This window comes from Chelonia mydas, chromosome 12, assembly GCF_015237465.2.
Source record: "Chelonia mydas isolate rCheMyd1 chromosome 12, rCheMyd1.pri.v2, whole genome shotgun sequence".
NCBI lineage: Eukaryota > Metazoa > Chordata > Testudines > Cheloniidae > Chelonia > Chelonia mydas.
Genome location: NC_051252.2, coordinates 12,648,598 through 12,675,935, shown reverse-complemented (window position 1 = coordinate 12,675,935; position 27,338 = coordinate 12,648,598). Strand labels below are relative to the sequence as shown.

The following is a 27,338-nucleotide window of genomic DNA, read 5'->3' as shown; positions in this document are numbered from 1 at the left end:
TTCTCATCTTAGGAAGAAAACATGTCCGTGTGAGTAAGAGGGACTCCACCTGTTGTTAAACTGTTGTGCATATATGATGTTAAAGTAGCCAAAACAGTAACATGACTTCTTTTTCCAGTTGCTTCTGCAAAATAACCTGCAAGGAACCTGGGACACTTAAGGAGGCTGACAGGCATGGAAAGGTCAAAATAAAGCAGGAGAGAGCATATTCCTTCTGGTAATTCCCAACTAACTCTTCCCAAACGGCTTTTTTTTTTTTCATACAAGAAAATTAAGAGCTGACAGGCTGAAACTGCCTACTTTCCTTTCAGTGTCAGAAGAAGTAAATAGTTTTAAGCTGCAGTGGTTTCTGATTGAATATCCTTTTGAAGTAATGATAGCTATAATTTAAAGCAACAGTTACCATATTTTCTTCTCTCTCTGACATTCTTTGATGCAGTAAGTGTAACTCTGCTGAAAATAGCTGTAGCTATGCCTGAATATACTACCAGAATCTGCTGAGGTTCTGCCTTTAATTGCCATCACATGTATCTAATATCACAAACATAACTGACTAATGACAAGGGTACTGCAAATAATTTCTTGACATAAGAAAGTAGATTCAGAGATGCACATTCAGTTCAAAATGGTTTGCTTACACTAAACTTTGTTAAAAGAAATTCTTTTTAATATATATAAATAGTGCTTCTCTGTAATAAGGCTGTCTATGCTTAGCTATACATGCCATCAGTACGCTATAATGAGGTGTACTTTATGTTATGATATAGCATCAGAAAATTCATGATTTTTTTTTTAAAAATGGAGTAAAGACAGTTTCAGACATTTATTTTAAGTGTGTAACAAAACAGCCAGAAGTCTTATATTGTTACATAAAAAATTGTATTTCATCAAAATGAAGCAGAACCCTCTTTGAGAGAATAGATTTTCTTTCTTTCTTAAGAACAATTTCATTTTATGTGGTGGATCACTGGAATCTCATTTTGCACACTGAAGTTTTCTGAAACAACTCATGGCTTTTCATTCCATACCACTGTGAAGGCAGTTAAGTATGTCTGAATTCTCTCTAAGTGGATTCACTTTAAGGACATAATAACATTATTCCGGATGATTTTGCAATCCAGTGGAGAGGGAAAATACACTGCACAATTATTTTAATGACTTGTTCAATTATTTATTTTAAATATTTTTAAATTGCTATTTGAATGAGTGGTAATGAAGGATCAGTCTGTTAAACTCTTGCATGAGGGGTGAGACCTCTGAAAGGTCCTTCCCACAAAAACAGCCGTGGCTTCCACTCATGAAAGAGTAGGGACTACAAAGAGGCAGGTAGCAATTAAGGATGAGTCTTAACTGCAGAATTCACTTGGGTGATTGGCACCCAGGTCTGAGCACCAGGGTTAGCCTGGTGCTGATGTGAGCTGCTACACTGAAAAGCCATACTTGAGTTACTGTGTCCTCACTAGTGCTGCACTCGTGTGTGTGTTGCTAGAATTTCTGGGGAATATCCCATGGTTCTTTGTGCAACAGTAAGCTGAGCTGCTCTAGGATGATTTCCCAGGGAATTGTGGAAGAACTTGTCTGTCTGGGCACACAGAGGGAATTGTGGGAAGGCAATGGAGGACGATCAGCGCCTGAGTGGTTTAGCATGTGTCCTCATTGCAAAGTGGGTGGGTTACCAGCTTGAGTGAAAGCCTCACTCAGACTTCAGCCTAGAGCCCCAAACAGGCCAGCTAGCTTGGGTTGAATGCACCACCAAATTTGGGTCAGAGTGTTTTGTGTGAATGGGATGGGGGTTGGGGCAACACACACATAAGAGCCCGAGTTAGCAGTGTAAGACATTTCCCTAAATACAGAGAACAAATGCAATGTGCAGAGATGGGCGAGAGGTTAGAGGGGCATTAAAGGGGAACCAGAAGGGTACACTGAGCAGAGAACCAGGGACAGTGTCTTGAAGGGGGGCTCTGTCTATAGAAAGAACAAAGATCATCCCTTCAACAGTGGGGAAGGGCCAACCCCCGAATCAACTTAAATACAGGGAACAAAGAATGAATAAAAAGAAAGCGGGGGGGGGGGGGGTGCACATCATAGGGTCAAAGCAAGGGTTTCAGAATGAGACCCTCAGCAGAGAACCCTGGACAATACCCACTGCCCTGTAAAGACATCATAGGAGTCAGTAGATGTAATGCATCAGACTGAAAATTCAGGAGGCTGAAGTCCTATCCATGATACTTACTGCATGGGCAGTGATTACACACATTTTCCGCCACCACTCTGGGACTGTGTCTCAACCTTTTTCTGCAGGAACCACACCCTAGCAAGGTGAGAAGGTGGTTTGAGCTTCATCCATATTTGTTCCTTGTCCTCTCTGCTCAGACTCACAAGTCAATGCCAGCAGCAGTGGAGGCTGATTGGTTTTTGAGGGTGACTCTCAGGATCACACATGCTGCAGTGAAACACACAATCTGTTAGTTTCAGTTTTAAAGGGTTTTTTTTTCCTATTGCGATTCCAGTTTAGCAGTTAATTCAATCCCACAATAAATATCAGACAAACACTGGTTCCTCTGTTAATTATTCCTTGGTATGTACAAATTAATCATGGCATGCAGTACTACTCATCTGCATCAGTGTCACCATCGGCAGCAATTTCTATCAGTCCACTGCTGGATAAATATCCCATACAGTTTAATGCTCACTTCCACCCAAGGCTGTCAAATTCTGCTTGCTTCACTCATGCATGAAGGCCCAGAGCCTCCAATGCATTTAGGCTCCTAACGGCCATTGATTTCAATGTGGGGTAAGCCATAGAACTACATGACCTTTTGGTGGATTAAAAGTCTGATTGAGAATCCTCTGATTGGGGGCGGGGGCGCAGAAGGGGGCTCTTGCATCACAACAGGTTTGCCACTAAACACTTTCTCTACACCAGTTTTCCCATGCAAAGCACGGCCGCCCCCCCCGCCAAGGCTATCACAGACATTTGTCCATCTGTTTATGGTCACACCATAATTTGCATATTTAAGAATCCCAATATGTTAAAATCATAAATATTTTTCTTTTAAAGCACGAAAAATATCACAAGAGAGCACAGAGAAAAGTGCAGCCTTAGCCAATATATAATATGTTGTGGGCATGATCCAGCAGTACTGAAGTCAATAGGAATTTTGTAATTAACTTCAATGGGAGCAGGACTGGGACATGTGTTCCTCTGATGGCAAATTTCTGGGTTTGGGGTTTTTTTGTTTTGGATACAGAAAACGGGTTTCTGAGTTGTTAACTCTGGTAGCCGGCTGGGGCTCCCAGTGAAGCTGATTGAACTAATGTCTTCAATGGAATCAAAATCAGGCCCTAATTCTGCTTCGGGCTAAATGGGAAATTGTTCTTTACAGTTTTTCTCATATTCCTGAATGTTCTCAAGCCAACTTTGCATGGTTTGCCTCCTTACTTATTTCCTCTTGTTTCTACTTGAACATCTGTCTGAAGTTCTGTATTCCATACCAATTTTTCTGTTTCATTTTTTTTGCATGCTTGAGCATGATCACAGTGTTTGAGTTCATTTTCACTAATTTGCCTAGTTTATAGGCTTTTGATCTTTTATCAGTTCTCATAGTTCATGAGTTGTAAGTGTGTGTGTGAATAGGACAAGCATTTCTACAGCATTTCCTGTCTCACCTAACTCTTTGACAGTGTCTTATATGTAAATGATAGGGAGCTGATGATGGGACTCTGTTATTTTTTCATATAGCGGTATCTAAAATGGTGTAATAAAGGAGTCAGAGTGACACAGTGATGATCAGGAGGACATTTACAATCTGCTATGATCTTGTTGGCTAGGTTTGTGCAGATATAAAGACAGTGTTGTTACAAGTTTGTGTATAGCCTAGCACAATGGGGCCCTGATCTGGTCCCGTAGGTGAGACTGTAATATAAATAATAAAAGTTCCTTGCATTTTTTGGTGTGGAATTTTTTGTGTGGAAATTATTCTCTACAGGACAATGTAGGCACAATAATAAAAAGTTATATCCTAGCGAACTAGAAATGTTTTAATGGAACGTGAACATCTTACAGCTAGTCCAGGGCATGGATGTGTTTGTTGATTATCCTAATTAAAATTATGACTTTTTCTGTGGTGTTTGAAATGGAACATTATTTAATAACTTAATTGCTCCATCCTTGGTTGAAAGTATTCCTGCAAGAGCAACCCCTAGAAGCATAGAGTCTCACATTAAAGCTGCAGTGTGTCTTAATTGGGACCTTCTCCGATCCCTGACTGATAGTGGAAGGCAGTGTGAAGGCTAGGACTATAACAGGGTTTAAAAGAGAACTAGATAAATTCATGGTGGTTAAGTTCATTAATGGCTATTAGCCAGGATGGGTAAGAATGGTGTCCGTAGTGTCTGTTTGTCAGAGGGTGGAGATGGATGGCAGGAAAGAGATCACTTGATCATTACCTGTTAGGTTCACTCCCTCTGGGGCACCTGGCATTGGCCACTGTCAGCAGACAGGATACTGGGCTGGATGGACCTTTGGTCTGACCCAGTATGGCCATTCTTATGTTCTTATGTCCATGCTTTGCTTTACTTCTGCTTTGAACAAAATGAACTATTTTTGCAGTGTGGTAGTAAAGCAGGGCAAACAAGGTTTGATTTTTAAACAGACTGTCCCTGTGGCAAGAACCAGTGTTCAGGCACTATAACCATATGGTGTCTAACAGACTCTTGACTTCACTGGTCTCACTTCCAGCCATCCTTTTTGAGTGTATTGTTCAGAATAAAAACATGACTGGTAACGGCTCAGATCACACTTCACAACATTTGAAACTCTTATGCTTGACCACTTCTCCCACTCCCCCAATTCCAGAGCAGTGGTCATTGGAGAAGTTCAGGCCCCCTCACTTTAAAAGAGAGGAAGCTGCCAGCAGGACATTCTCCACAAAAGGCCTTCAGCTTTGTAACCATGATCAAAGACACTCACGTGGCTGATCTTTATCCAGTCTTTGTGGCAGAAAGGGTGGGAAGGGGTTTTGATTTCAACAACTGTTCATTATTTCTGGTTCTGTGGGGTGGAGCTGCAGTGGTTTAAATTTTTTATGTGACAGTGTTTTGTTTTATGGCGCATAGAGCCTAAGATGGGCACTCTTTAATGTACAAAGTACAAACTGAGACAAATACTGCTTGGAGGCAGCATCCAGACCTCTGGTCTTTTGATATTCTAGAAGGGGTTCTAGAAAGAAGCCCCTTCTAGGCCCAACCCTAAATTACATGTCCTTTGGCAGCTTTCTTATAAACCATGAGAATGCATTGCTGGGACAAGGTTCTTTCTGTCTCAGGGATGCTCTTTTTGTCTCTCTACTGGGGACACATTTGTTAGTTTATCTGCTGTTCTTAGGCTCCCATCTCGTTTCTGATACCACAAGGCTGATGTTATTGCTCAGTTGGAAGATGTATTTCACCTTTCATTTCATTTCCCATTCCTGCTATCATAGAGTATGTTGATACATATTTGCCTAGATCCATTCCTGTAGAGTTTGAGGGTAAAACTCTCCATCACATGTCATCTTTGTCTATAATTACTGTTCCATCATTGTCCTGGAGAGGAGCATCTTCTGTCATCATTCTGTCATCAGTTTTCTTCTTATCTTTTTGAAGCTTCACTGTCTCTCGTACGTATCACAGAAGATGCTGATGTTAGATTCTGTCATGTCTTTTTTGATCTTCCTCCCGCATACCCAGATCTTACTCCGCAATCTTCCTTGCATTTCTGTCATTGCTGATAAAATTTATTTCTATCAGTATTTTAGTAGAATCACTGAAAATAAATATTCCAGCTGTCATAATAGCAAATACCATGCCAAGAGCCTTGTGTTGGCTAGTGCTCAGAGCTGTATCACATATCTTTCCTAGATACATCTCTTCCACAAAAGTCAGGTGGAATAACTAATACAATTTTGAAGTTAACTAGCATGCTTGTAAGTTTCTAAAATCTTTCAAAGTCCTTCGCAACTTCTTCCTTGTTCTATTGTCATATATTAAAGACCCTGATGCCTCCACCTCAACTCTATTTTTAAATAGTTGTGGGACTACAAAATGCCTACTTGCAATGGTATTGTTTATATAGCTCTTTGAGTCTTTTTTAAAGTATCCTTTGTTTTCCTTTATATATGTTATATAAATGTTACAAGTAGAACTTGTCTGTTGTACTAGCTCATTCAGAACTTTATAAAATACCTTCCCAAAGTAAAAGTTTACCATTGCATTAAGAAAAATAAGCATGATACCTTATCACCAACGTGCAGTTCTCTTCTAAAATATCTCCCATGTGGAAATCTTTACTGTAATAACTGGGATATGAGCACAGAGGCTGGAATTTTTCCAAATAAGAAGGCTTTAAGCCATAATTTCTTAGTATAAAAACTTCTTTTTCTTAAATTATATATAAGTATTTTCAGCAGGACCTCCTGAGTACAACTATGCAGTATTAACACCGGTGTTACAAATACCCTCTCACTTTTCTTTTGCAGGTTATGGTGGGTTGTATGCTCAAACATGTGCTTTTCATTCTCAGGACCACCATTCTCTTGAGCTTCTTAAGACCTTTGGAGAGAAGCAGATCATAAACTCCTGTTTGGGAGTATAGATACTGAGTCAGAGGAAAGCACAGGCTTCTTCACTTCACATTTTATATATAATAATTGAGATCAGCCTTGTCTTTTGCTCTGTTGCATCTCCAGGCCTACTGCAAAATCAGCTGCTCCTCTTCCTTTCTTCTAAACCAGTATATTCATATTTGGAAGAGAAAAAGCTATCCCATTCTTCAAAAAGAAGGAACTGGTGCTGCAGCAAGTCACTGCGCACTTAAGGCTAAGATTTTCAGTGGAGATTTCAATGGAATTTGGGTACCAAATAACCTTAGATCATTCTGAAAAGCAGTCTAATGGTTCTCTGGTTTTGCTCTGATGGGTATCAAAAATTACATTTGCAGTAGAATTTTTCCTTTAACTTCCCACCTTGCTCCAAGCATGGAGTGCCTTAAGAGCATGGCATAGCATCTTCTAATTTCGCCTCCCCGTACTTATATTCCTTTTGCAATCAAGCTGATGGCCACTGGTTCAGGAAGGAGGAATCGCATGGTCACATTGGATCTGAGGTCTCCCATATGGCAACACTTGACTCTGTGTACAGTAACATTTTTTTGAAATCTCTATAAAAATTTGTAGCTACCTCACGATTAACTCCCTTCATACCATGCTGACGAGGCTGCAATTACTAAGCACTTTACAACTCTAGTCTATAAAAACAGTTATGTGGGTGTTCTGTGATTTTTCCCATGGAATTTTTGTAAAGGGTGTGTAAGAAATGCCTGACTAAACAAGGAAGATACTCAGATGATGTGTTTGCCTTTCAGCACATGAACAGGGTTTAATTCAGCATGCAGTCACATCTAAAAATCAAATATGGTTGTGGAGAAACACCCTTTTTAACCTGAAGTTGTATATGATTCTATAATAAATCAGAACTTGCACAGCAGTGTATTCAAAAGTCATGAAAGATTGTCATCAAAATATAATTAGCAATGCATAGCCTTAGAGTTTGCTTTTCCATACTTCTATTTTTTATATAATTTCAACATTTAAAAAAAACAGAATTGCATATGTGCTTCAAACTGTGAATGGTTTTCCCTTTTTAAGAATTTGTTGTGAATCTCAGAAAACTTGCTAGTAGTCAGGAGGATAAGACTTCACCACAGATTTAACTAACCTGGAGGGTCATATTATCACACAGATTAACCATTCTCAAGCAATTTCTCAAATTCATTAGGCAGCTAAGACTTTCTATTAACACTAGTCATGTGTACTTTCCCCTTCTACCTATTTGTTCTTAAACATATTTATAAGCAGGAAAAACCACTCAGCCAGCTTCCCACCTGTCCTTATAGTATCTTGTTTGTACAATTTTGCCTAATTATTTTTTCTAAAATGGAAGCAATTAAGTGCAGAATAACACAGTCTACTATGTCTTGATGTTTCACAACCTCATGTCTAGGTGAATGGTACCAAGAAGCACTTCCTTGTATGTGTGACACCTCTGAAGTTTAAATATTATACAATAACATAAGAGATAATAGGTATTTATTCAATAAATGTTTTATATGCTATTTCCTAAAAGTTAACAAAGCTCATGCATGTCGTATGCAGCTACTTGGCATTGATTCAATACATAAAGGTTTGAGCCTGCATGAACTCTGTGGGTGAAGATGGTCAGTACATAGCCCTCTGTCATACTTAGGCCTCACACACAGGGCCTGTGGAGCAACCATGTACCCTAGAAAGGGTCTCGGTACCAACCCTGCATGGACTGTCTGTATGACCACTGGAGGAGGAGGCCAGAAGCAGGCACTGAGAGTGAGAAGGATGTGCATTTATATGGATCAGCTGACTGCCATAACCTATGCCAGTGACAGAGAGGAGCTGCGGTCGCTCTTCCAGGCCACAACCTGAAATAGCAAGTGCAAAGAAGCTGCTCTAATTCACAGGCCAAATGGCAAGGGAGTGGATTTCATATACACTAGAGCACCTAAAGCCCTCCCATCCTGGCTAATAAGCCAGAAGAAGCATCACCACGACAAGGCTTTAGAGGAAAAAAAATGGGTAAATTCTTGTCCCATACAAACTGAAATTGAAAACTACACTAGAACAAAGTTTCATTTCTTTTCCAATCATTTAGAGTGTAAATATTTTCTCTTCACAGAACTCGTCTGCAAAACGATAGTCCTACTCTTACACCAACTCACTTAATAAGTTTAATTAAATAGAAGCTTATGATAATTAAACCGAAAGCCTAAGGGCCTGTTCTGTGAGGACTTACTCCTTGCATAAGGCCAATTTCCATATAATTTAAACAATAAAATAGTGGAACTGTACTCTCCCATCTAATTTATGTGAAATGTGTATTCTCCAGCCCAGACGTCTATAACACCACAAACTCACTTAGCAGGAGTGAGAGGAAACTAATGCACAAGTACACTGGAAGAGGAAACGGGAAGGATTAAAAAAATTTTTTTTCATTGTATTTTTTATAATTGAGTGCACAAATTAAAGCTAAGCTTTGCTTAAGGATCAAATATAGTGAAACAATTTCTCTAACATATTAGCCACTTGTAGGTTCTTCTTCCATATCCAATTTACGTCTTCCAGGTATATCCTTGAACTAAGGGTTGTGAGCAATATGATGGAACACCTCAGTAGCTCTTTCACAGTGTCCCAAAAGAGTAATACCAGACATGATTCTGTCCTGCTCTTGTACTTTTAAAACAAAGCTCCAAGACTGTAGAGAACTACATTACTCTAGTTTTACACCAGTCTATCTTAATTGACGTCAGTGGCGTTTCACTAGCTTAAAACTAATGTAATGCAGTGGGAAATTCCCTATTGTACGAGTGGTGGAATAGTAGTCTGACTGCTCCTTCTTCTCCTGCACAGGTTCTGGTGATGCGGGTACCCCGTAGGGGAGTAATGGAGATGCTCTTTGCCCTCTTTCTTGCTACTCTGGTAGGCAGCAGGTCCTTAACAGTTAGTGACTCCTTGGAAGGCTGAAGTGGATTTTTCTCCTCTTAACACACATAAAGGCTTAGAATGTATCAATTTATCTTCTAAGAGCGTGAGCAAGGTATAGACAGCAGTGGGTATGGTGGTTTTGTAGAAGACGATAGAATTGGAAGCATCAGCATGAACGGGCTGCACTAGGAACCAAACAATTCTTGTGTACTGCGGTTTTGTTACTCACGAAAATGGTTACTTGTACATTTTTTTATATGGTCAGATAATTAATACACCTATCTGAAGTCCACTCATCGAACTAATAGGCATCATCATCTTAGGCAACATATATCTGCTGCTAATACCTATCTCCCTGCAGCCATAGGGAGCCACTGACTATCTTAGTATGGCTGCTTCATTTCTGCTGCAGACTGGATACACGACAAGCAGCTAAAACTCAACCCAGACAACATGGAAATATTCGTTGTGGGACAAGCCATCTGGAAGAGCTCATCGCTTGATGGCTGCCCTACGTAGTGGTGGGATTTAACCCAAGCAAACTGAGGTTTGCATCCCGAGGGTCATTTCTGACAGCAATCTGAACATGGAAAGCTTTTATTTCTTTATTTATTAAAGCAATCGTCAAAAGTGGCTTTTTTAAAAAAAATTCTAAAGTATTCAAAATTTGTGACCTTTAATTCCAGACACAGACCTTGTCATGGTGATCTATGTCTTTGTGGCCTCAAGGCCAGATTACCGTAATGTGCACCGTTGAAAACCACCTGCAGGCTGGAGCTATTGCAGAACACAGAAGCAGGACTGCTCAAGGGGCTTCATCTGTGAGAGCTGGCAAACCCCCATGCTCTGTAAACTACATTAGCAAGTATGATTCAAGATCTTTTACTATTACTATTTAAAGCCTAAAACAATATGGAGCCAGAATCCCTGAGGAAGCAGTTATTGACCTGTGCTCCACTGTGGCAATTGTGAACAGTGGGGATTGAAAATTATAATAATTTCTAAATATAATATGATCTAATGACAACAAGTGCAGGGTGTTCTCCATCTTGGAGCAGCAGCTCTGGCCTGATCCATCATGCACTAATCATGAGAGTAGGTCTGTGACATTCTTTGATCTCAGGATCTTTGGGCACCCTGTTTGGTTTATGTTGTTTAGTGTCAGGTTGTTTGAAAACATAACAATCATAGAAGACAGAAAAGAGCCCCATCAAATCATCTAGACAATTTCCCTGCCAACACAGGATTGCTGAAATAAGATTATTCCCCAATGCATGTTTAGTAGCGTTGTGTCCCAACCAGACAGAGGGGTTTCCACCATTTTCCTTGGGAGCCAATTCCACACCCTACTAGCTTAAGTATCAGCAGGTTTCTTGATATTTTGAGCACATTTTCCTTTCTTTTAAGTCTGACCGGATCTATATTGCAATTAAAGAGACTCCTGAACTAAAACACCAGATCTGACCTCATCCATTCTTCATGAGTTTTGTATCCACACCTACATCTAGACTTGCAGATGCATGCATCCGATGAAGTGAGCTGTAGCTCACGAAAGTTTATCTCAAATAAATTTGTTAGTCTCTAAGGTTCCACAAGTACTCCTTTTCTTTTTGCGGATACAGACTAACACGGCTGCTAGTCTGAAACCTGTCACTAAAATCAATGAGACTATTCAGGGGTGGATGGACTGCAGGAGTGGGCCCTTAGCATTTTGGCTAAAGCTTAGAGAAGTCTTTGGGTATGAGGGACAGATGGGAGGAGGAAAAATGCCAAAGATAGTGGCTCTTCCCCATTTTACCCCCTCTAAAACTCCATTGAGCCCAGTTTGCATGAAGCTCTTTTTAAGGGGCCTTTGTGTCAGAGGATCAATGCCACAGAGGCAGCATTCCTCCTTTTTGCACCCACCATAAGAAATCTGCCCTAGCAACCACTCCACAAAAGCAAATGGAATGACTGAGGCCAATATTATTATTATTATTTTATTGTAAAGCCTCTCCCATAGGTAGATAAAGCCTTTCTTGCATGCTGTCAAATGATTGTGTATTTAGGAGGAACATTCTTACTGCAAATTTTTCAAACAATGCACCTACAGGGACAAAATCTGTTATCTGTATCACAGGTTTAAATTTGGCTGTGGTGCTATGTAAAAAAGCTATGTAATGAGGAAAAAGATATTCACCCACAAATTACAAAACCAAACAATCACCCTTTGTGTTCACACATATTTCCTAGGTGATATAAAGTCTGCATGTCAGGCCAGAGTCAGACGTGGTGTAAGCAGGTGCAATTTCCACTGAAGTCAATGGAACCGTACCCACTTACACCAAATCTGAATTTGGCCCATAACATTGTTAAATGGCCCAGAAAAATGATAATTTATCTTGCAAGAGCAAAGTAATCCAACAGACATAAAGAAACAAACAGAATACAAGCTGAACATAGAGCTATAAAACTGAGCTTCTGAGGTAAAAACAATCCTTCTCATGGACTTTCCAACGCCAGATCTTACCATCTGGTTTCAGACACATTTCCTTAACGGTAGTGTATCAAGGAAAGGAAAAAATATGTCTTATTAGTTCACATGCAGCACTGAGATTCTGAACGACAATGATAAATAATGTACAAAGCTGAGAAAGTATAGTTCTGTTTATTCTGGGCCTCTTGCTACCGAGATGTGAGGTAAAAGGAGCAAAACACTTATCCTGCTAAATTTGTGGAGCTGACAACTATACTGGCATGGCAGGAACTAAGACAGCTGAGACAATCAGCTAGCCAAACATACTACATGCCTGCCAGTCATCTGCAGTCTTAGTTCACTAAGGCTCTTTTCATAGGAGAGATTCCATGTACCAACACATTGCAGACACAAAGCCATTTCTAGGATGTCACTCCCTTGCTGTTATTTTACATGTCCTTCTCAAAATCTTCAAAGTCTATTTTTAACATATTTTTATTAAAACTTTTTATCACTTATTCAAAAGAATGTTTGAATCACCACTCACAGCCCCACTGTCTAATGATTGCCGACTTGCTGAAAAAAAGGAGGCAAGGGAAGCTTTGCTTTGTCGGGAGGAGAGGGGGAAAGAAAATAAAGAGAAATCGGCCTAGCTTCAAAGGGCGCATTTCCATAATTGCCCTGTAACTTTGGCAAAATAAATCTGAAGGGCTGAGAAAAGCGCAATCTCTCAGATGAGTGCACTACAAAAGCCCTAGAGATTCCCCAGTCCCACTTGTTACTATTCTAATTCAGTGAGAGAATTCAGTTCCCTAACCTCAGTAACAAAAGCCATGAAATCACTGTCCTCCCATTCCGCTGGCCTATTCCTAAAGAATAAGACCTTATCCAGCCTTTGTCTCCAGCCTGCCCACTAACATTCAGTTAAAAAAAAATTAGAATAGCATTAAGAATCAGAAGAGCTGCTCGAGGTGAAAAGAGAGAGAGAGAGAGAGCAAGCGATTCCCCCAATCTTGGTTTCCTCTTTCAAAAGATTTGCTGAAATCTGTTCTCACATAATAAATGACAAACCTATCCTTTTTGCTTCCTTTAACATAACATTAGCCACTTTTTTTTTTTTTTTAGACTCACCGACCTAAACTTGCGTTGCTTGCCTGCTAAACTTCTGGGATAAAACAATCATAGCACAATTCTTTTGTTTGTTTTGCTTAAATCTAACGTCTTCAGTAAACGCTGTCCAAATGGTTTCATTTTTGTTCAAGGCATGATGTCATCGTTCCAAATAAATAATAGTAATAATAACTTAAATAAGCTTTGAGAAGAGACTGTTTAAATGTGACTTTTTATGAGGTTGTCTGTGTTTGCTGGTCCTTCAAGCCACACCTTATATAATGCTAGAGTGAAAAAAATTCACTAAGGCATGTGAATAGTAGGCCTTTTACAGCAAAGGCCCAATCACCCATCATTTGGCTTCTCTCTGACTTTATTTTCTCAATAAGACAAGCTTTTGTGGTGATGTTCAGTATGGACAAGCAGGATAGCCTTATAAAGGGATTTAGAAGTGTACACAAAGGGCTGCGGCAGCATCAAAGCCAGCCCAGCAGCACAATAGAGATGACATTTTTACATCCCAGGGCTTGGGCGGGCATTGCCTGAATACTCTGTCCATAGAGGTGTCAGTAAACAATGAGTAAACTGGGAAAGGGGTGAAAACACAAGTCAAAATCTTTTTATTGGAGTCCCCTACGCATTCATTGGGCAGTTTTAGCTCTGTATTTGAAAGCTCTTCCATTTACTTACTCTCCAGACTCTCCTATTTAACTAACTGACTGATGATGGCTCCATTTTGATATCGGAAAGAAAAGAATAGGACATTCTTACTAGACTAAATATATTAATCCACAAGGTTTAACTGCATTTTGTTTGCAATGAACAAAATAGTATCCCCCTTGTCTTTTTCTTAGAGAGCTTAGAGATTTTTTTAAAAAAATCATATATTACAAAAACAGCATCCATACCCATGCCACAGATTATACTTTAGATGCTGATAAGTGAAAGCATTTTGAAATTTAATTTAGTTTTCTCCATTTATGCACGTTACTTTTTTTTGGATTCTGAAAACAGACTAGTCTGTTTCACTTTTTATTCTAGCCAGTTTCACTTCCAGTTTCTCATGTATTAGCACAAGGCTGCAATGTGGTGGGTGCAGAACCTGCAGGGAAAAGTTTAAAACCAAAGGGTCACATCTTTGTTACTTTGTTCAAGAAAGCAGTCCTGTTGACTTCAGTAGGTATAACATGAAAGCTGGCTTTGACTGAAAACTTGTTTCCACTGAATTTTCGTTTTTCAATTTCATGAAACTATTTCTATTAATATTAGTTTATTCATTTAATTGATTAAACAAAACCTAAATGTTGAGCCTAAATTTCCTGACGGTCTCATTCAATAATTAGAGCTCTGCGCAGATACAAAATTTGTATCTGCATCCAATCCGCACTTTGCAAACATGGGCTGTGGATATAAAGCAGATACCCACAGATTTGCAGGGCTCTAGCTATAAAATTTGGATCTGCATTCCTCCGCAATCCACTGACATGGCTATCTGCAGATTTGCAGGGCTCTATTAATAAATAATACCTTGTACATACACATACACACTAACCCTGCTGTCCTACAACGTTTCTTAAATGTATGTTCATATTAAATTATTGGGAAGGGGCTAATCACTTATTAATGGAAGCAAATCAGTACGAAGGAGCTTACTGTTTATATCTAATTTCATTTAACATATATATTTTATACATATCACATTAACTGTTTCTTATGGAGCTTGCAGTAGTATTTAGGATTATTTATGTGAATATGGATCATGTCAATTATTGTGTATTTCTGGTGTGTTACACTAATAATTATTAATGAATTAAATTCAGTGGTGCTCACATATTTTCTACAGAGATGACCATATTCCTTTTTCACTGTTTTGCTTGAAAATACATTTAGTGATAAGATGTTAATATATTAGAACCTTAGTTTCATGCATAGCTAGTAAGTAATTTTATTCTAGACTGGCTAGCTGGCCTACTGACATGCATTTCCACAACTGCTAAAAATAATGAGGAATCCAAGTGACACACCGTTATGGCTAGGAGTGCCATCACATCCCTTGACCTAATTGATCATGCCTATACACCTTAGAGTGCTTTGCATAACCAACTTAGACAGCAGGAACATTTTCAGCCAGATTGATTGACATATTTTATTTCGAACTTAAGCTTAATCATGACCAAGAATGATTCATTTATACCTTTCAAACTTTAGGAATTGACACAGAAGACAACTAAGCTGCAGGCTCTAGCTTAAGCAATGGAACAATCATAAGTAGGTTAATAAACTATATTAATATATAGGGTTTTTTTTGCTCATAACTGCTGAGGCTGATGTAATAAAATGGATTAATTAAGTGGTGGCAGAGTTACTTTCTTTTATACAATCTGTGTCAAACTAAATTTTTGCATAGAAGGTTTTGTCCTAAATCACTCCTCTACTGAACATCTGTGTGAATAATGGTATCTAGAATCTTGCAAATGTACTGTATCATACCTCTGATTTCTATAAAGCAGGTGGCAATATTTTATAAAGCAGGTGGTTCACAGCAACAGCCAAACTGATTCTCAGGCTTAGACTCTTGGATATTTAAGGCATAAAACATCTTCAAATGAATATCAGAGCTTTCCATCTGAGTTGCCTAAAACAACGAGAACAAAGCTCCTAATAGAATAGACTGTACTAAAAGTGCTATTTCCAATGTGTTTGTCTGTGACTGCTCTCTGCCGAGAATGTCCTGTAGCACTTTTTAACCATATTCTCTAGTGTGTCAGCAAAGAGACTCCATCAGAGTATTTAACATTGCTGGGAGCAAAGGAATAAAGTGGAGTCACTGTTGATTATTGCTCATTAGCCACAAGGACACCCACTTAACACGTGAATAAATGAATGACACCATGTCCTAATGGAAATGGCCTCAATGTACCTTTAAGCAAAATGTTGTTTAATATCTTCCATTTGCTGAACAGTAAAGAGGCCTGTTGGACATTCATAGTTAGCAAGCAGCCATTGTTGCTTTGTTCCCATTTCAGCATTTAATGAAAGATTTTGTCTTAATTATATACCACACTTTTAAATACCAGTTTCCTAAAAACCCAAACGGCAGCATATCCTCTTCCCAATCTGCAGATTCAGACTGTTTTGTTAAAGGGTTAACATACAAATGAATATTTAAGAGGTGCATGTTACTCCTTATTCTGCTTTATATTCAAACCTATGTAAAATAAGAACCTGTGATATCTTTATTGGTTTTCTTAGATAAAATTCAATCCGGGTATAAGCCTTAATTTGTTGTATCCATTTGTTAACAGGGAAGATAACACTTTCAAAAGTACTTGATTAGGGCTCACTTTGATTTGTATCTTGTTATGGCTTCCAGGACAGATTGTATTATTGTTTTGTTTCACTCATATTTCTCATCAGTCATAAAAAAGAGTATTTTAAACTTGTAAATATTAGCCATGAAGGTAAACTGCATAGTCTGAATTGCATTTTGAAAATTGCCATGCCTGAGCGTACGTTGGAAAACATAAATCATCACAGATCAGAGAGATATTAATAACGGTAAACCCTATAGAAACAGTCAAAAATGAGACTGTTAGCCTGCAAATCACTGAAGCAATAACTTATTTAATTCAAGACTTATTTTTCTTTTTTAAAGTTTGCCCAATTTATCCAAATAAAACAGCTGCAGATTAAATATCAAGGATGGTAATCATATTATCGTATTAGAGACTGTGACATTAATATTGTGATTTACTGATCCAGTACTGTGACAGAATGTATTCTTTCTGCTGGGATAAAATGGGGCTGAACTATCCAAGAAGTATAAAAAGCAAGGCTATAAGCTAACATGAAAGATGTCATTTTTATTTTTAAGGTATATGCTGATTCTAGATAGCAGAAAAGGAGGTTTGTTTTGTTTTTAAAATAATCTTTTCCTTCCCACTTTCTGTTTGTCTGCAAAATGGTTAAGTAGGCTGAGAGGAAGCAGTGTGCTGAAGACAAGTCACTGATACTTCTGAGTTCAGAGAAGCTTTCCCCTCTCCTATCAAAAGTCCATGACAGGCTCTTTGGCTGCAATGAATGGCGAGCATTACATGGCTTGCTTAACTCTGAGAGCTGTTTTCTAATAGGCCCAGCTAGAAGTTGGTTTGACAACTTGGAAGTATTCTCCTGCCATCTCCTTCCTGTGTCACTTCCTCCATCCTTGCCCCATGGAGAAAGGGAGTGAGCAGGAGATGATTACATCAATCAGTGTCAGGCCTGGGCACTGTGATTTATGAATATGCATAATGAGTTCTCACCTTTGAGAAGGACTAGCTAGGAGGATAATTGATTAGACAGAAGAGAGCAGTCTAGAAAGAGAGACTGAGAGAGAGAGCGGGAGGGAGAGAAAGACAGGGAGGCCTTGCTAAGAGGTCTCAAGCAGTCCTGACTCGAGTTCCAGTAAACCGTGACAATGAGTGAAGGATCTTTCCAAATATGTAAGTGGGACTTTGAATGTCTCCCTGCAACATGCACTGCAAAATCTTTGCTCAAAAAAATCAATGGGAGTCTCCTCCACCTTAGGGAGGATTGACAGGACCTATGGACTCCTCCAGGCTGCCCACACCACCCATTCAATAGAACTCCCACTCTGAGGAGGACAAATCTCCACTGCTCCAGCAACTCCAGTCTAGAAGAGGAAAGGGTGGAAGGAAACTGCTTCTGGCTCTCTCCCTCACTTCCCCTCACCCCCCCCCGGCCCCAAAATCTTGTGTGTGATTAACCTTTTCCCCGCAAGAAACTGAGGAAGAGAAGCTGGGAAATAAAGTACAGCAACTTGGGTTCCATTTACATGAGAGACAACCTCCTGCTATACACACCCACCCAAGGAGTTTGCTCATCTGTAGTAACGACACACTAGGCTGCTGGGGTTGCACAGACACTGAGGGCTGCAGAGAGAAAACCTATTTATTTCCTGAGCGATTGGTGCTGGGAGACCACATTTTTTGAAAGAAAGAGGCTAAAACGCACAGATTACAAACTGCTAAACTTTCTGGGCCCCCTCTGCCTGCCTCTGTGTGTGCTTGAGCCTGCTCCATTGCAGTGATTATTAGCACAAGCTCAGGGATTTGTACACACACATACAATTCAAGGTATAGTCACTCCACTGTTCAGCAACAATAACACACGCCTGGCAGTTGGAATACCAATCATGAAATTTGAGGGGGAGAGGGGGAGGGACAAAAAACTTACTGCTTACAAACGTCTAGGATTTAAAATGTAGTTTAGCGGCCTACTGCAACCAAATCCTATAAATAATACATTCCTATCACTATGACCTCAAAATGTCAATACTGCACACCCCTGCACATTTGCATATCTTGCACTGTCTAAACTTGAAGCATGTCAGCTATGTGCTTCTGTTTGTACTTTAACTTTCATTTTAACTCTTGCCTCTGAGCACCTAGCACCCTTCTTCCCCTATGGCCGGTCCCCGAAATAAGAAAGGCACCAGCCATTTAATCACCACCTCCAAAATTCTGCCACTTCCAGTGTGAGTAAAAAAATTATAGAGGGAATGTAGCAAGAGCCTCTAAACACAAGCTGGCATGAAATGTCCTGCTGCTTATACAGCCCAAGTTGTTAATCTCAATAGTTTGTTAGCTCCAATATGACGTGTCATTTTCAACACAGCCCTGCTCGACCTCATTACAGACTTTACTTTAGCTTTTAACATTCAATAATTGCTCACATGTAATTTTGGAAGCTAACAGGGGGAAGGAAAGGGGGAAAACAAAGGCCTGGGCTGGTTTTAATTTGATTGTAGTGATTTCACTAAGTCTAAAGCAAAGGGGTCAGCCTCTAGAATGTGTCTGCTTTAATTTTCTTAATGAGAAAAGACAAATGCAGGAGGAAGTCCTCCCCCTCTGAAGCCCTGGCTCCTTTCAGGTTGCAGACATGATTTTCCCAGCACTCTCAAGTTGGCAGGTAGAATTGAAGTGACTCTAAGCGTTTTGACCTCTTACAGATCTGACCAATTTTCAGCACTTTGCCAAGGAAATGAAGCTAAAAGTTGTCGACGTTGCAACTAGCCATCAGCTTAAAATGCAATTTGCAAAGTTGTAGCTATTTTAATTAAAACCAAATTGGGGAGGAGCTCAGTAGCTCCCTGCCTTTTGAGAGTGTGTTTTAGATTAGGCATAACAAAACCCCAGTTTTAGGTGGGTGAACCCCATCCTTTCACTGTGCAGGTTTTGCAACACTCTCCCTGATCAAAGTAACAGTTCATTAGAAAATTCTTTGCTCTAAATTCTCCTGACTAGGGCTGCAGCTCCTTTCTGCACTTGTATTCAAACCCAAATATTGGTGTGTTCCTTTTAAAACCGAGGCCCTGCTCCAAAGCTCACAGAAATCAATGAAAAAAAGATGCCCGTTGACTTCACTGAGCTGTGGCTCAGGCTCTAACAGCTTTGCATATGATATATACAGAGAGCTATATCACCCATATGCTATGAATTCATCCCATCAATAACTTATTCACATGGGCCAGTAAGTTTTACTACTCCTGCCGCAGGGCAGCTTCACAAAAAATTTTAACCATACCAAATATTAATTATTGTCATTATTTTACTGCTGGCAGAAGACAAACCATCTTTATTTTAAATATTATCATGTAAAAGAGTAGCCGGGACCATCTCCAATTCCTTAAAGGTCTAAGTAGCACGTAAAAAGCCACGTTTGCTCAAAACAGAAGCCCACCAAGAACTGCACAAAGAAGGAGGTCAAACCAAAGCGACAAAGAAGACCCCTCCTCCTCGTCCCCCTTTCTGTTGTTGTTTTGCTGCCATTGACCTTGCTCTGTAGATCGTTTCCTACATAAGCAGTTAAATCCAAGAGACAGCATGCAACACTCTTCTCTAGTCTGACTTCTATGACTTTGAGGCTCTCGAAAGTTTTCTTTAAATCAAATCCTCCCTTACTCCATGATTCAACTTCCACTTGTGAGGGGGGGGGGGGGGGCAGCAACAGCTAACACCCAGTAATAAGGTCCTTGGGGGGAGGGGGGGTCATAGATCATATTTGAGCTGCTCCCAGATAGCCCTTGCTCACTTAGTGAAAGGGTCTCCAGACTCACGCCTCCCCACCCCCTTCTACTTTTCCTCAGGGGATTTTTAAATCACCCTCCCCTCCCCAGCCCCAAGTCTACACCTGTAACTTACATGGCCATTGGTTTTGGAAACCAAACCAGCTCTGATTCTTAAAGAAATAAATAACCGCCAGACCCTTAAAAGAAAAACTGTGAGAGCAAGACAAAAGAAGACAGGCAAAGAAACGATTTTTAAAAGAGAAAAATGTTGCCAGTTGGTGCTGGGGTGGGAAGAGGGCGAGGTAATTGTAGAGGTGTAATTTTTCAAGGGTGCCTGCAGGAGAGAAAGGGTGTTTTCCTCCTGTAGAGGGCGTTCCAGTTCCAGATTTCAACCATTCCCTTGGCTCATTACAACGAAGACACCCCTTCCCCCTATCACTTTCTGGGAAAGGCCTTTATCAATAGAAAGGGTAGCCGACTAAATGTAATAGAATCGTGTAAAATAGCGATCCAGCCTTCCTCAGATCCCAGCACAGCTTCCACTCCAGAGCTCACGCCGAGTTTGCCCAGCCTCTGAAACAGGCTTTGCTCTTGATTCCTTTAGCTTTCGCCTTGGCAATCCCGCACACACACCCCCCCCCCCTTCCCCACTGCCTGTACCCACGAAAATACACCCCGAAAAGGCGAGCCTGCCGTCGGAGCTTTGCCAGGAATGAGCCGTGGTGAGGCACAAAGCTTCCTTTGTTTTTTTTCTTTTTTGCAAATAACTGAAGAGGGCTCCTGTTTCTGTAGGGGTTTCCCCGCAGCTCTGGCTCCTAAATCTCGCCCCCGATTAAAAGGCGACCCCTGAAAGGAATTCGGTGCTCGCCCCAACCATGGAACTTCAGCGTCTCCCCTGGCAGAGACCCGAGAAACAAATACCTCTCCGCAACCCTGCCTTTCCTCGGCAGCGTTCACACGGTTTCCCCTATCATCCCCCCCCACCCCCCCAGCCCTTTATCCTGTATTTTACCACTCGATCCTACACCCCCAAACTCCCTCCGCCTTCCAGGGAAGTTCTGAGCAGACAAGACACACAGACGCGGCAGAAACTAGCCTATTTTAAATCCCCCAAGCCCCCTTTTCAGGCTTACAAACAGAAGGGGGGAAGTAACGCCATTGGTGGCGGAAGAGAATGTAGTCAAAGTGGCAACAGTTTATTTATTAGCCAAAATATATACTTTCTTGTACAATTTGGTTCACACATATGTACATTTTTACTGTATATACAAAAAAAATCGAGACACCTAATTCTCACTGGACTTCCAAAAAAAACCTCACGAACTCAGCTAATCCAGATGATAGTAAAGAAGCGGTTTCTTTTCTTTCTTTCTTTCTCTCTCCATTTTTTTTTTAATTTTAATATACGGACATGCTTACAAGTTGTAACTATACAGAGTTTTTTTGTTGTTGTTTTTGTTGGTTTTTTTTACACAATCATTACAATATTAATAATAATAATAAAAATTAACTATGAGGATGACAACGCTGATAGAACCATAGCTGCATCAAGTTGGTTCTGGGGCCTGGAAAAAAAATGACACAGAAGAAATATTTAATAGGATTTCTGTTCAGGTTTAGTTGGCACAGTGAGTTTTAACTTTAGATAGCATTTAGTTGTGTTGAATAAAAATATTTAAATATAAATATTAAAAATGTCTATAGACTATTTATACCCATTGCAATTAGCTGTGATACAGGATGGGCCCAAGCTTTTCCCCCCCGCAAAAGTGTCACTGACTCGAGTGGGAGTTATGCCTGAATGAGGCTAGACTGAAGTTTCTCATATCCCAACCACCCTTCCAATACCTTCTGCTACTGCTCACTGAATTCCCCCTTTGTTTTTATCCAGGCCTGATTTTTACCTGCACTATTTAAGGGATAAGGACTATGATAACTATTCCTGCTGCCTGGCCTATTTATTTTAACACAAACAAAAACAGCAAGCCCACAGATCAAGACGTGCCGAATGCAACTTTGCATTGCACAAGAGGTTTGCAAAGTCTCGAACGCTGAATTGAAAAGTCAACAATACTTAACTGATCATAACACCCCACAAACCACTCCGGGGAAGCAAAAGCTGCTTCCTTATGACTAGATACTGTAAAGGGAACGAAAGTAGCAGAGAAAATGATCTATTTACAACTCCATCCCTCTCTCTCTAGATATATATCCATAGGAGACTGAGGAAGTAATCTCTTACCGCCTCTGAACTGGCTGGAAAGCTGTCTTTATTAACTTTTTCTCTACTTCCAAGGCACTAGATCGATCTAAAAACAGAAAAAAAAAAAATGTTCCTTTTTAAAACCCCTCTCTTTCTCTCCCCCCACCCCCATCCCCGAATTAAGCCGCTGGGGATAACACTGTTGCTTGGGAAGTTTCAAATAGGGGGGAAGGATTTGTTTGCTGTAGAAATGACTGCGAAGTACTGAAGCAAGTCTCAGGGCCAGTCTTCCCCATAAAAGAGTTCCAAGCGATGTCCATTTTAGCAGCAACAACAACAAAAATCTCCGTTGGTGGCAAGTCATTATTTTTACGAAATAAATAACGTCGCCGTGTTACATTCAACAGGAACTAGCAACCGCCTATTTGTTCTCTTGCACGTGAAACGCAGTAAGTGACTATATCGTGACTGACAACTATACAACGCAGACTTGCGGGTCACTGCAGAGCACCACACTTAATGCTAAATGAGAAGTAGACGGTGTTCAAAAAATAACCAAACACACGCAACAGCATCGAGAACTAGCCCTGAAATATAACTGGCCCCGCTAGCCAAGCGAGAAGAATTTTACCATTAAAAACAAAGAAGATATATATTGACCAATTATCATTTTTCTATTCAGTCCCCCCCCACCCCCGCCCCTTTCTTGGGCTGCTAGTAATTTGGAAGAGTTGGGATTTTAAGCATTGGGGTCGTTCCACTTTTTTTTAAATAGCCATTTCACTGCTTGATGGGTCCCCGCACCCCTCTGTTTAGCGGCTCCGAGATGAGTCAAAGGGATCAAAAATCTGTAACCATTTCAGCCCAAAAGGGAAGGGGGGGGGTGGGAATCCAGCAAGGGAGAGTGGCAGGAGGGGAGTTTCTCTGCCCGCAGGGTGGGGTGGGCCTCTCCAGCTCTGCCCCCCCAGCCCAGCCCAGCCCAGCCCCCAGGTCCAGGAGACCCCCTTAGCCGTCACCTGTTCCAGCGGACTCCGTGCTCTGAGCCTGGTCGGCGGGTCTGGAGAAGGCGGCGATGGCTGCAGCGCCGGGGGTGGCCCCGAGTCCCAGCAGGTGGGGAGTGCTCAGTAAGGCGAGCGGGTGCGGGTGGTGGTGGTGGGCCGAGAAAGCCCGGCTGGTCCAGTTGGGAAACTTGCCCAGCGGACAGGAGGAGACGAGTCTGTGGGGCGGAGGCGGAGCCAGCGGCAGGCTCTGGGGGGCCGCCGCTGGGGGGGAGCAGCCGCTGCCGCCCCCGGGGGACTTGCGGGGGTTGTCCGGGCTGGTGGCCGTCTCAGCCAGGGACCAGATCTTGGGCTTCTGCCCCGCGCTGGCTAAGCTGCCCTCCGTCGGGGGCGAGGCCGGGGCGGGCGGGGAGAGGCGGTGCTGCTGGCGGGGCAGCTTGAGGGGCTCCGGCAGCCCCCCGGCCGGCGGGTGGGGGCGCTCCCCCTCCACGGCCTTGAGGAAGCGCTCCTCGGAGCCGGGCAAGTCCTCGAAGCCCTCGGAGCCTTCGGAGTCCGTCTTGGAGTCGGAGTGCAGCAGGTCCGGGTCCTCCTCCAGCTCGTCCTTGTGGCTCTCCATGTGCTCCGTGTCGATGTTCTCCAGGTCGATCTCCTCCTCGTCCTCCCGCTTGTCCTCTTCCCCCTCGTGGTCGCTCCCGTAGGAGTTGCCTTCCTCGTCCGTCCGGCTGCGGGGCGCCCAGGTCATTTTATTCTCCTTTTTGAGCCTCCTCCGGGCGTTGGCGAACCAGGTGGAGACCTGGGTGAGGGTCATTTTGGTGATGATGGCCAGCATGATCTTCTCGCCCTTGGTGGGGTAGGGGTTCTTGCGGTGCTCGTTCAGCCAGGCCTTGAGGGTGCTGGTGCTCTCCCGGGTGGCGTTCTTGGGCCGGGACGGGTCCCCGAACTGGTACTGCCCATAGGGGTAGAAGGCGGGGTGGTGGTGAGGGAAGGCCGGGTGCTGGACGCCGGGGCTGTCCTTCAGCTCGTACTGGGCACCCTAGAGCCAGCGGGGAGAAGGAGAGAGAGAGGTTTCAGCTGGGGGGGGGGAGAATAGGGCTCTGGCTGGTTGTCCCCTCCCCGGGGTGTCCCGGGCCACTGGGGGGAGGGGGGCTTTCTTCCCTGGGCAGGCGTGCGGCGAGCCCCCGCCAGGGCTGGGGGCGGGGGGGCGCCGTATGATTTTGCAGACAGGAGGGAAAGGGGCCGGGAGCGGGCAGGTCTCTCCCTGGCTGGGAAGGCAGCGCGCAGAGCGGCCCGGTTTGCCGGGTGCAGTCCCCCGCCGAGCGGGACACCCCGACCTGCCTTTGCAGCCCCACTTTGCAACTTTGCAAACGCTTTGATAAAAATGGGCGCCGGGGCAGGCGCGCGCACACACACACACACACACCCCCCCTCTGAAACAACAACAACGCAGCCAGCCAGCCAGTGCCGCGGCCCCCGTCGTGTGACGTGCTGTTTATAAAACACTTCTAAAGCCTTTCGCAGACCCCTAAGAGCACAAGCCGAAACTGTCAATCAAAATCTCTCCCGGCAGAAATTCAACCAGGCCCCTCTCTCGGTGCGTGGATCCTTCTCGGTTCCCAGCCGTTCCCACCGCAGGCGGATTGTCACCCCTCTCAAACCTGCCCGGGCGCAGCAAGAACCGACAAGCCCCCACTTGTGTTTGTTTAAAGTTCTTAACCCTGCCGCCCCCTTCACCTGCCTTACTTTTAACTGGCCACCAAAAAAAAATTAAATAAAAATAGATCACTCATTGTTCTTCTCCTTAATCATTAAAAATCCTGCCAACGTGCAAACGTGTCCTTAACTCGGTATTTCTTGTCCCGGCTTCACACAAACAGAAAGCAATGTAAAAAAAACAAAAACCAACCCCCACCACCAAAACCCCCCACCCCAAAACCTTCCTTTCCCCCTCTCTCCTCTTCCCCCCCTCCCCATGGAAAAAATTAGATCCAGGTGAAGATGTTCGCTTGGTTAGAAAACAATCTGGGGCTTTCTGCGGCGCCGGGAAGGCAGACAAGTCGGATTTCCTTGGAAAGATTCGGTCCAGTTCTCCGCTCCTGCTCGTGCCAATCGCTCCTCCGCAAAGGCCAAAGCCGAAAAAACACAAACGAGCCCCCTCAAGGCAGAGGGGGAGCCGGGGGGCATGGGGGTGGGGGTGGAGGATGCGGACGGAGCTGGGGGGGGGGGTGGTCTGTGCGGCTCTTACCAGCTGCGGGAAGATGGGGAGCTCGGCGGTGTAAGGCAGGAAAGCACCATATCCTTGAGCAGCCGCGGCGGCGGCGTAAGGCGCTCCGTACATGGAGGATAACACATTAGAGAGAGTCCCGGACGGGGTGAGCTCTGTCCCGCTTCGAGCGCCGCCGCTCCCCTGGCGCTCAGAGGGGTAAATCGGCCTGATATACTGGTAGCCCAGCTGGGGGAAAGACATGGTGGGCAGAGGGGGTAGGGGAGGGGGGGGGGGAAGGAGGAGGAGGGGGGGAGAAAAAAAGGAGAGAAAGGAGAGAAAGTAGAAGGGCTGGTAGAAGAGGAGGGAGCTGGCTCGCTCGCCCTTGCTGGCTGTCTGCACTTTTCAGTGCCTCCCGCAAACTCTTGCAGACATGGGTGGGGAGGGGAGGGGGAGAGAGGGGTGTTGGAGAGGCCGTGAGCTTCCTCCTCTCTCTCTCCGGCCGCTGCTGTACACGATCCGATCGCTTCTTTCTTCTCTCACTTTTCCTATTGATCTGAGTGGACTCAGGTCAGGTCCTAACAGATTGCCGGAGATTATTGGGACTCTGGGCTCTGATTGACATTTCTAGTCTCTCACAAGCCCCTCCTATTTCTTTTAAGTCTCTCTCTCTCTCTCTCCTGCCCAGAGCTCTCTCCCTGGGTTTGTCACTAGCTTTTTTTTTTTTCCTCCCCTTCTCTAAATCTGTTTACTGACGTCGCGATCTTTTATTTGAGTTGCTTTCAAATCTCGTTTTAGCAATCGCCAATCAGTTCTGTGTTTTACAAAGGTTTAAACCCTGCCCTACGGTTTTATGATTTATATATGTATTATATATAGATAGATACACACAATTATTTTTTCATAGCCCCCTTGTCCCCCCCCCCCCCCGAAATAAAAGAAATAGGAAGCTGTTGGAAAATTGCACGCAGGAAAGAGAACAAAAAGTTATGTTTCCTTGCAGAATTTTACGTTTACAACCTTATCTAGTGTAGGTTCATTTTTGTTTTCTTTATTAAGATATTCCCTCCCCCTGCTCCTCCCCTTTCCCCCGGCCCTAGCATGGGTTACATCGCCTAATATAGATTTAAAGTCTATTAGATTTTTTAATTTGCATTTCCAGAGCCAGTTTGAAATTTCCTAATACTGAACCTTTAAGGAGCTCTCTACATTTTGTCTGGCCTAACAGTGGGCAGATACAGTGAAAAGCTAAGTTAATTTTCTTCCTAATAAGAGACTTCAAAGAGTTGTAGGGTCACAATTTTACATCAAAGGCAGAAAAGAAGGCAAATTAAAATCCTAACAAAGAAGAGACGGGAGCAGCCCTCTGGGCCATTAGTAAATAAGTGGTGTGAAAAAAGGGACAATGACAGGCACTGGAATTAAACTAATTAACACCTTTTTGTCTTGGTGCGAAATCTCTAATTAGGAAATTTATGATCATTTTGCTTATTTCCTCTGTTCTGAATCACTACACGTGCAGCCTTACCTGGGACATAGAACAATTGCCCTGGGTATAGTGGCATAATGTTTTAAAGAGTTCCTGGGAGCAAGTCGAAATATGTTGTAATTACTGGATACCCTTATTTTATGATCAACGCAGTCTGATATACTGGTTTTTCTGAAACCACCGTGTGGGTTGTAATTTTAGCGTTTTAAGAGGAGTTAAAACGCATTTAAGACAAAGTGGGTGTCTTGGAAGAAAAGGTGTAC

The 27,338-nt window shown here is 42.6% G+C and overlaps 1 protein-coding gene and 1 long non-coding RNA gene across 4 annotated transcripts in view; one reads left to right on the top strand and one right to left on the bottom strand.

Annotated features, from left to right (window-relative positions):
* Window positions 1-833: 833 nt before the first annotated feature.
* IRX3 (iroquois homeobox 3) lies at window positions 834-26,474 on the bottom strand. 3 transcript variants are annotated; one of them, XM_037877788.2, is made up of 4 exons: window positions 25,629-26,472; window positions 23,405-24,419; window positions 22,428-22,494; window positions 21,361-21,750 (listed from the first exon to the last, which is right to left on the bottom strand). In XM_037877788.2, exons 1-4 carry the CDS (start codon window positions 25,848-25,850, stop codon window positions 21,696-21,698), a joined length of 1,359 nt encoding a protein of 452 aa, XP_037733716.1. In that variant the 5' UTR covers window positions 25,851-26,472; the 3' UTR covers window positions 21,361-21,695. The 3 variants fall into 3 exon arrangements, with proteins under 3 accessions (XP_043382300.1, XP_037733716.1, XP_037733717.1); XM_043526365.1 differs by lacking the exons at window positions 21,361-21,750; window positions 22,428-22,494 and adding an exon at window positions 834-2,443 and having other exon boundaries at window positions 25,629-26,474; XM_037877789.2 differs by lacking the exon at window positions 22,428-22,494 and having other exon boundaries at window positions 25,629-26,473.
* LOC119563692 overlaps window positions 24,028-27,338 on the top strand; it is a 35,398-nt gene continuing 32,087 nt past the window's right edge. The window contains exon 1 of the long non-coding RNA XR_006285245.1: window positions 24,028-24,123. This is a non-coding gene — a long non-coding RNA (uncharacterized LOC119563692). The remainder of the gene's footprint in view (window positions 24,124-27,338) is intronic.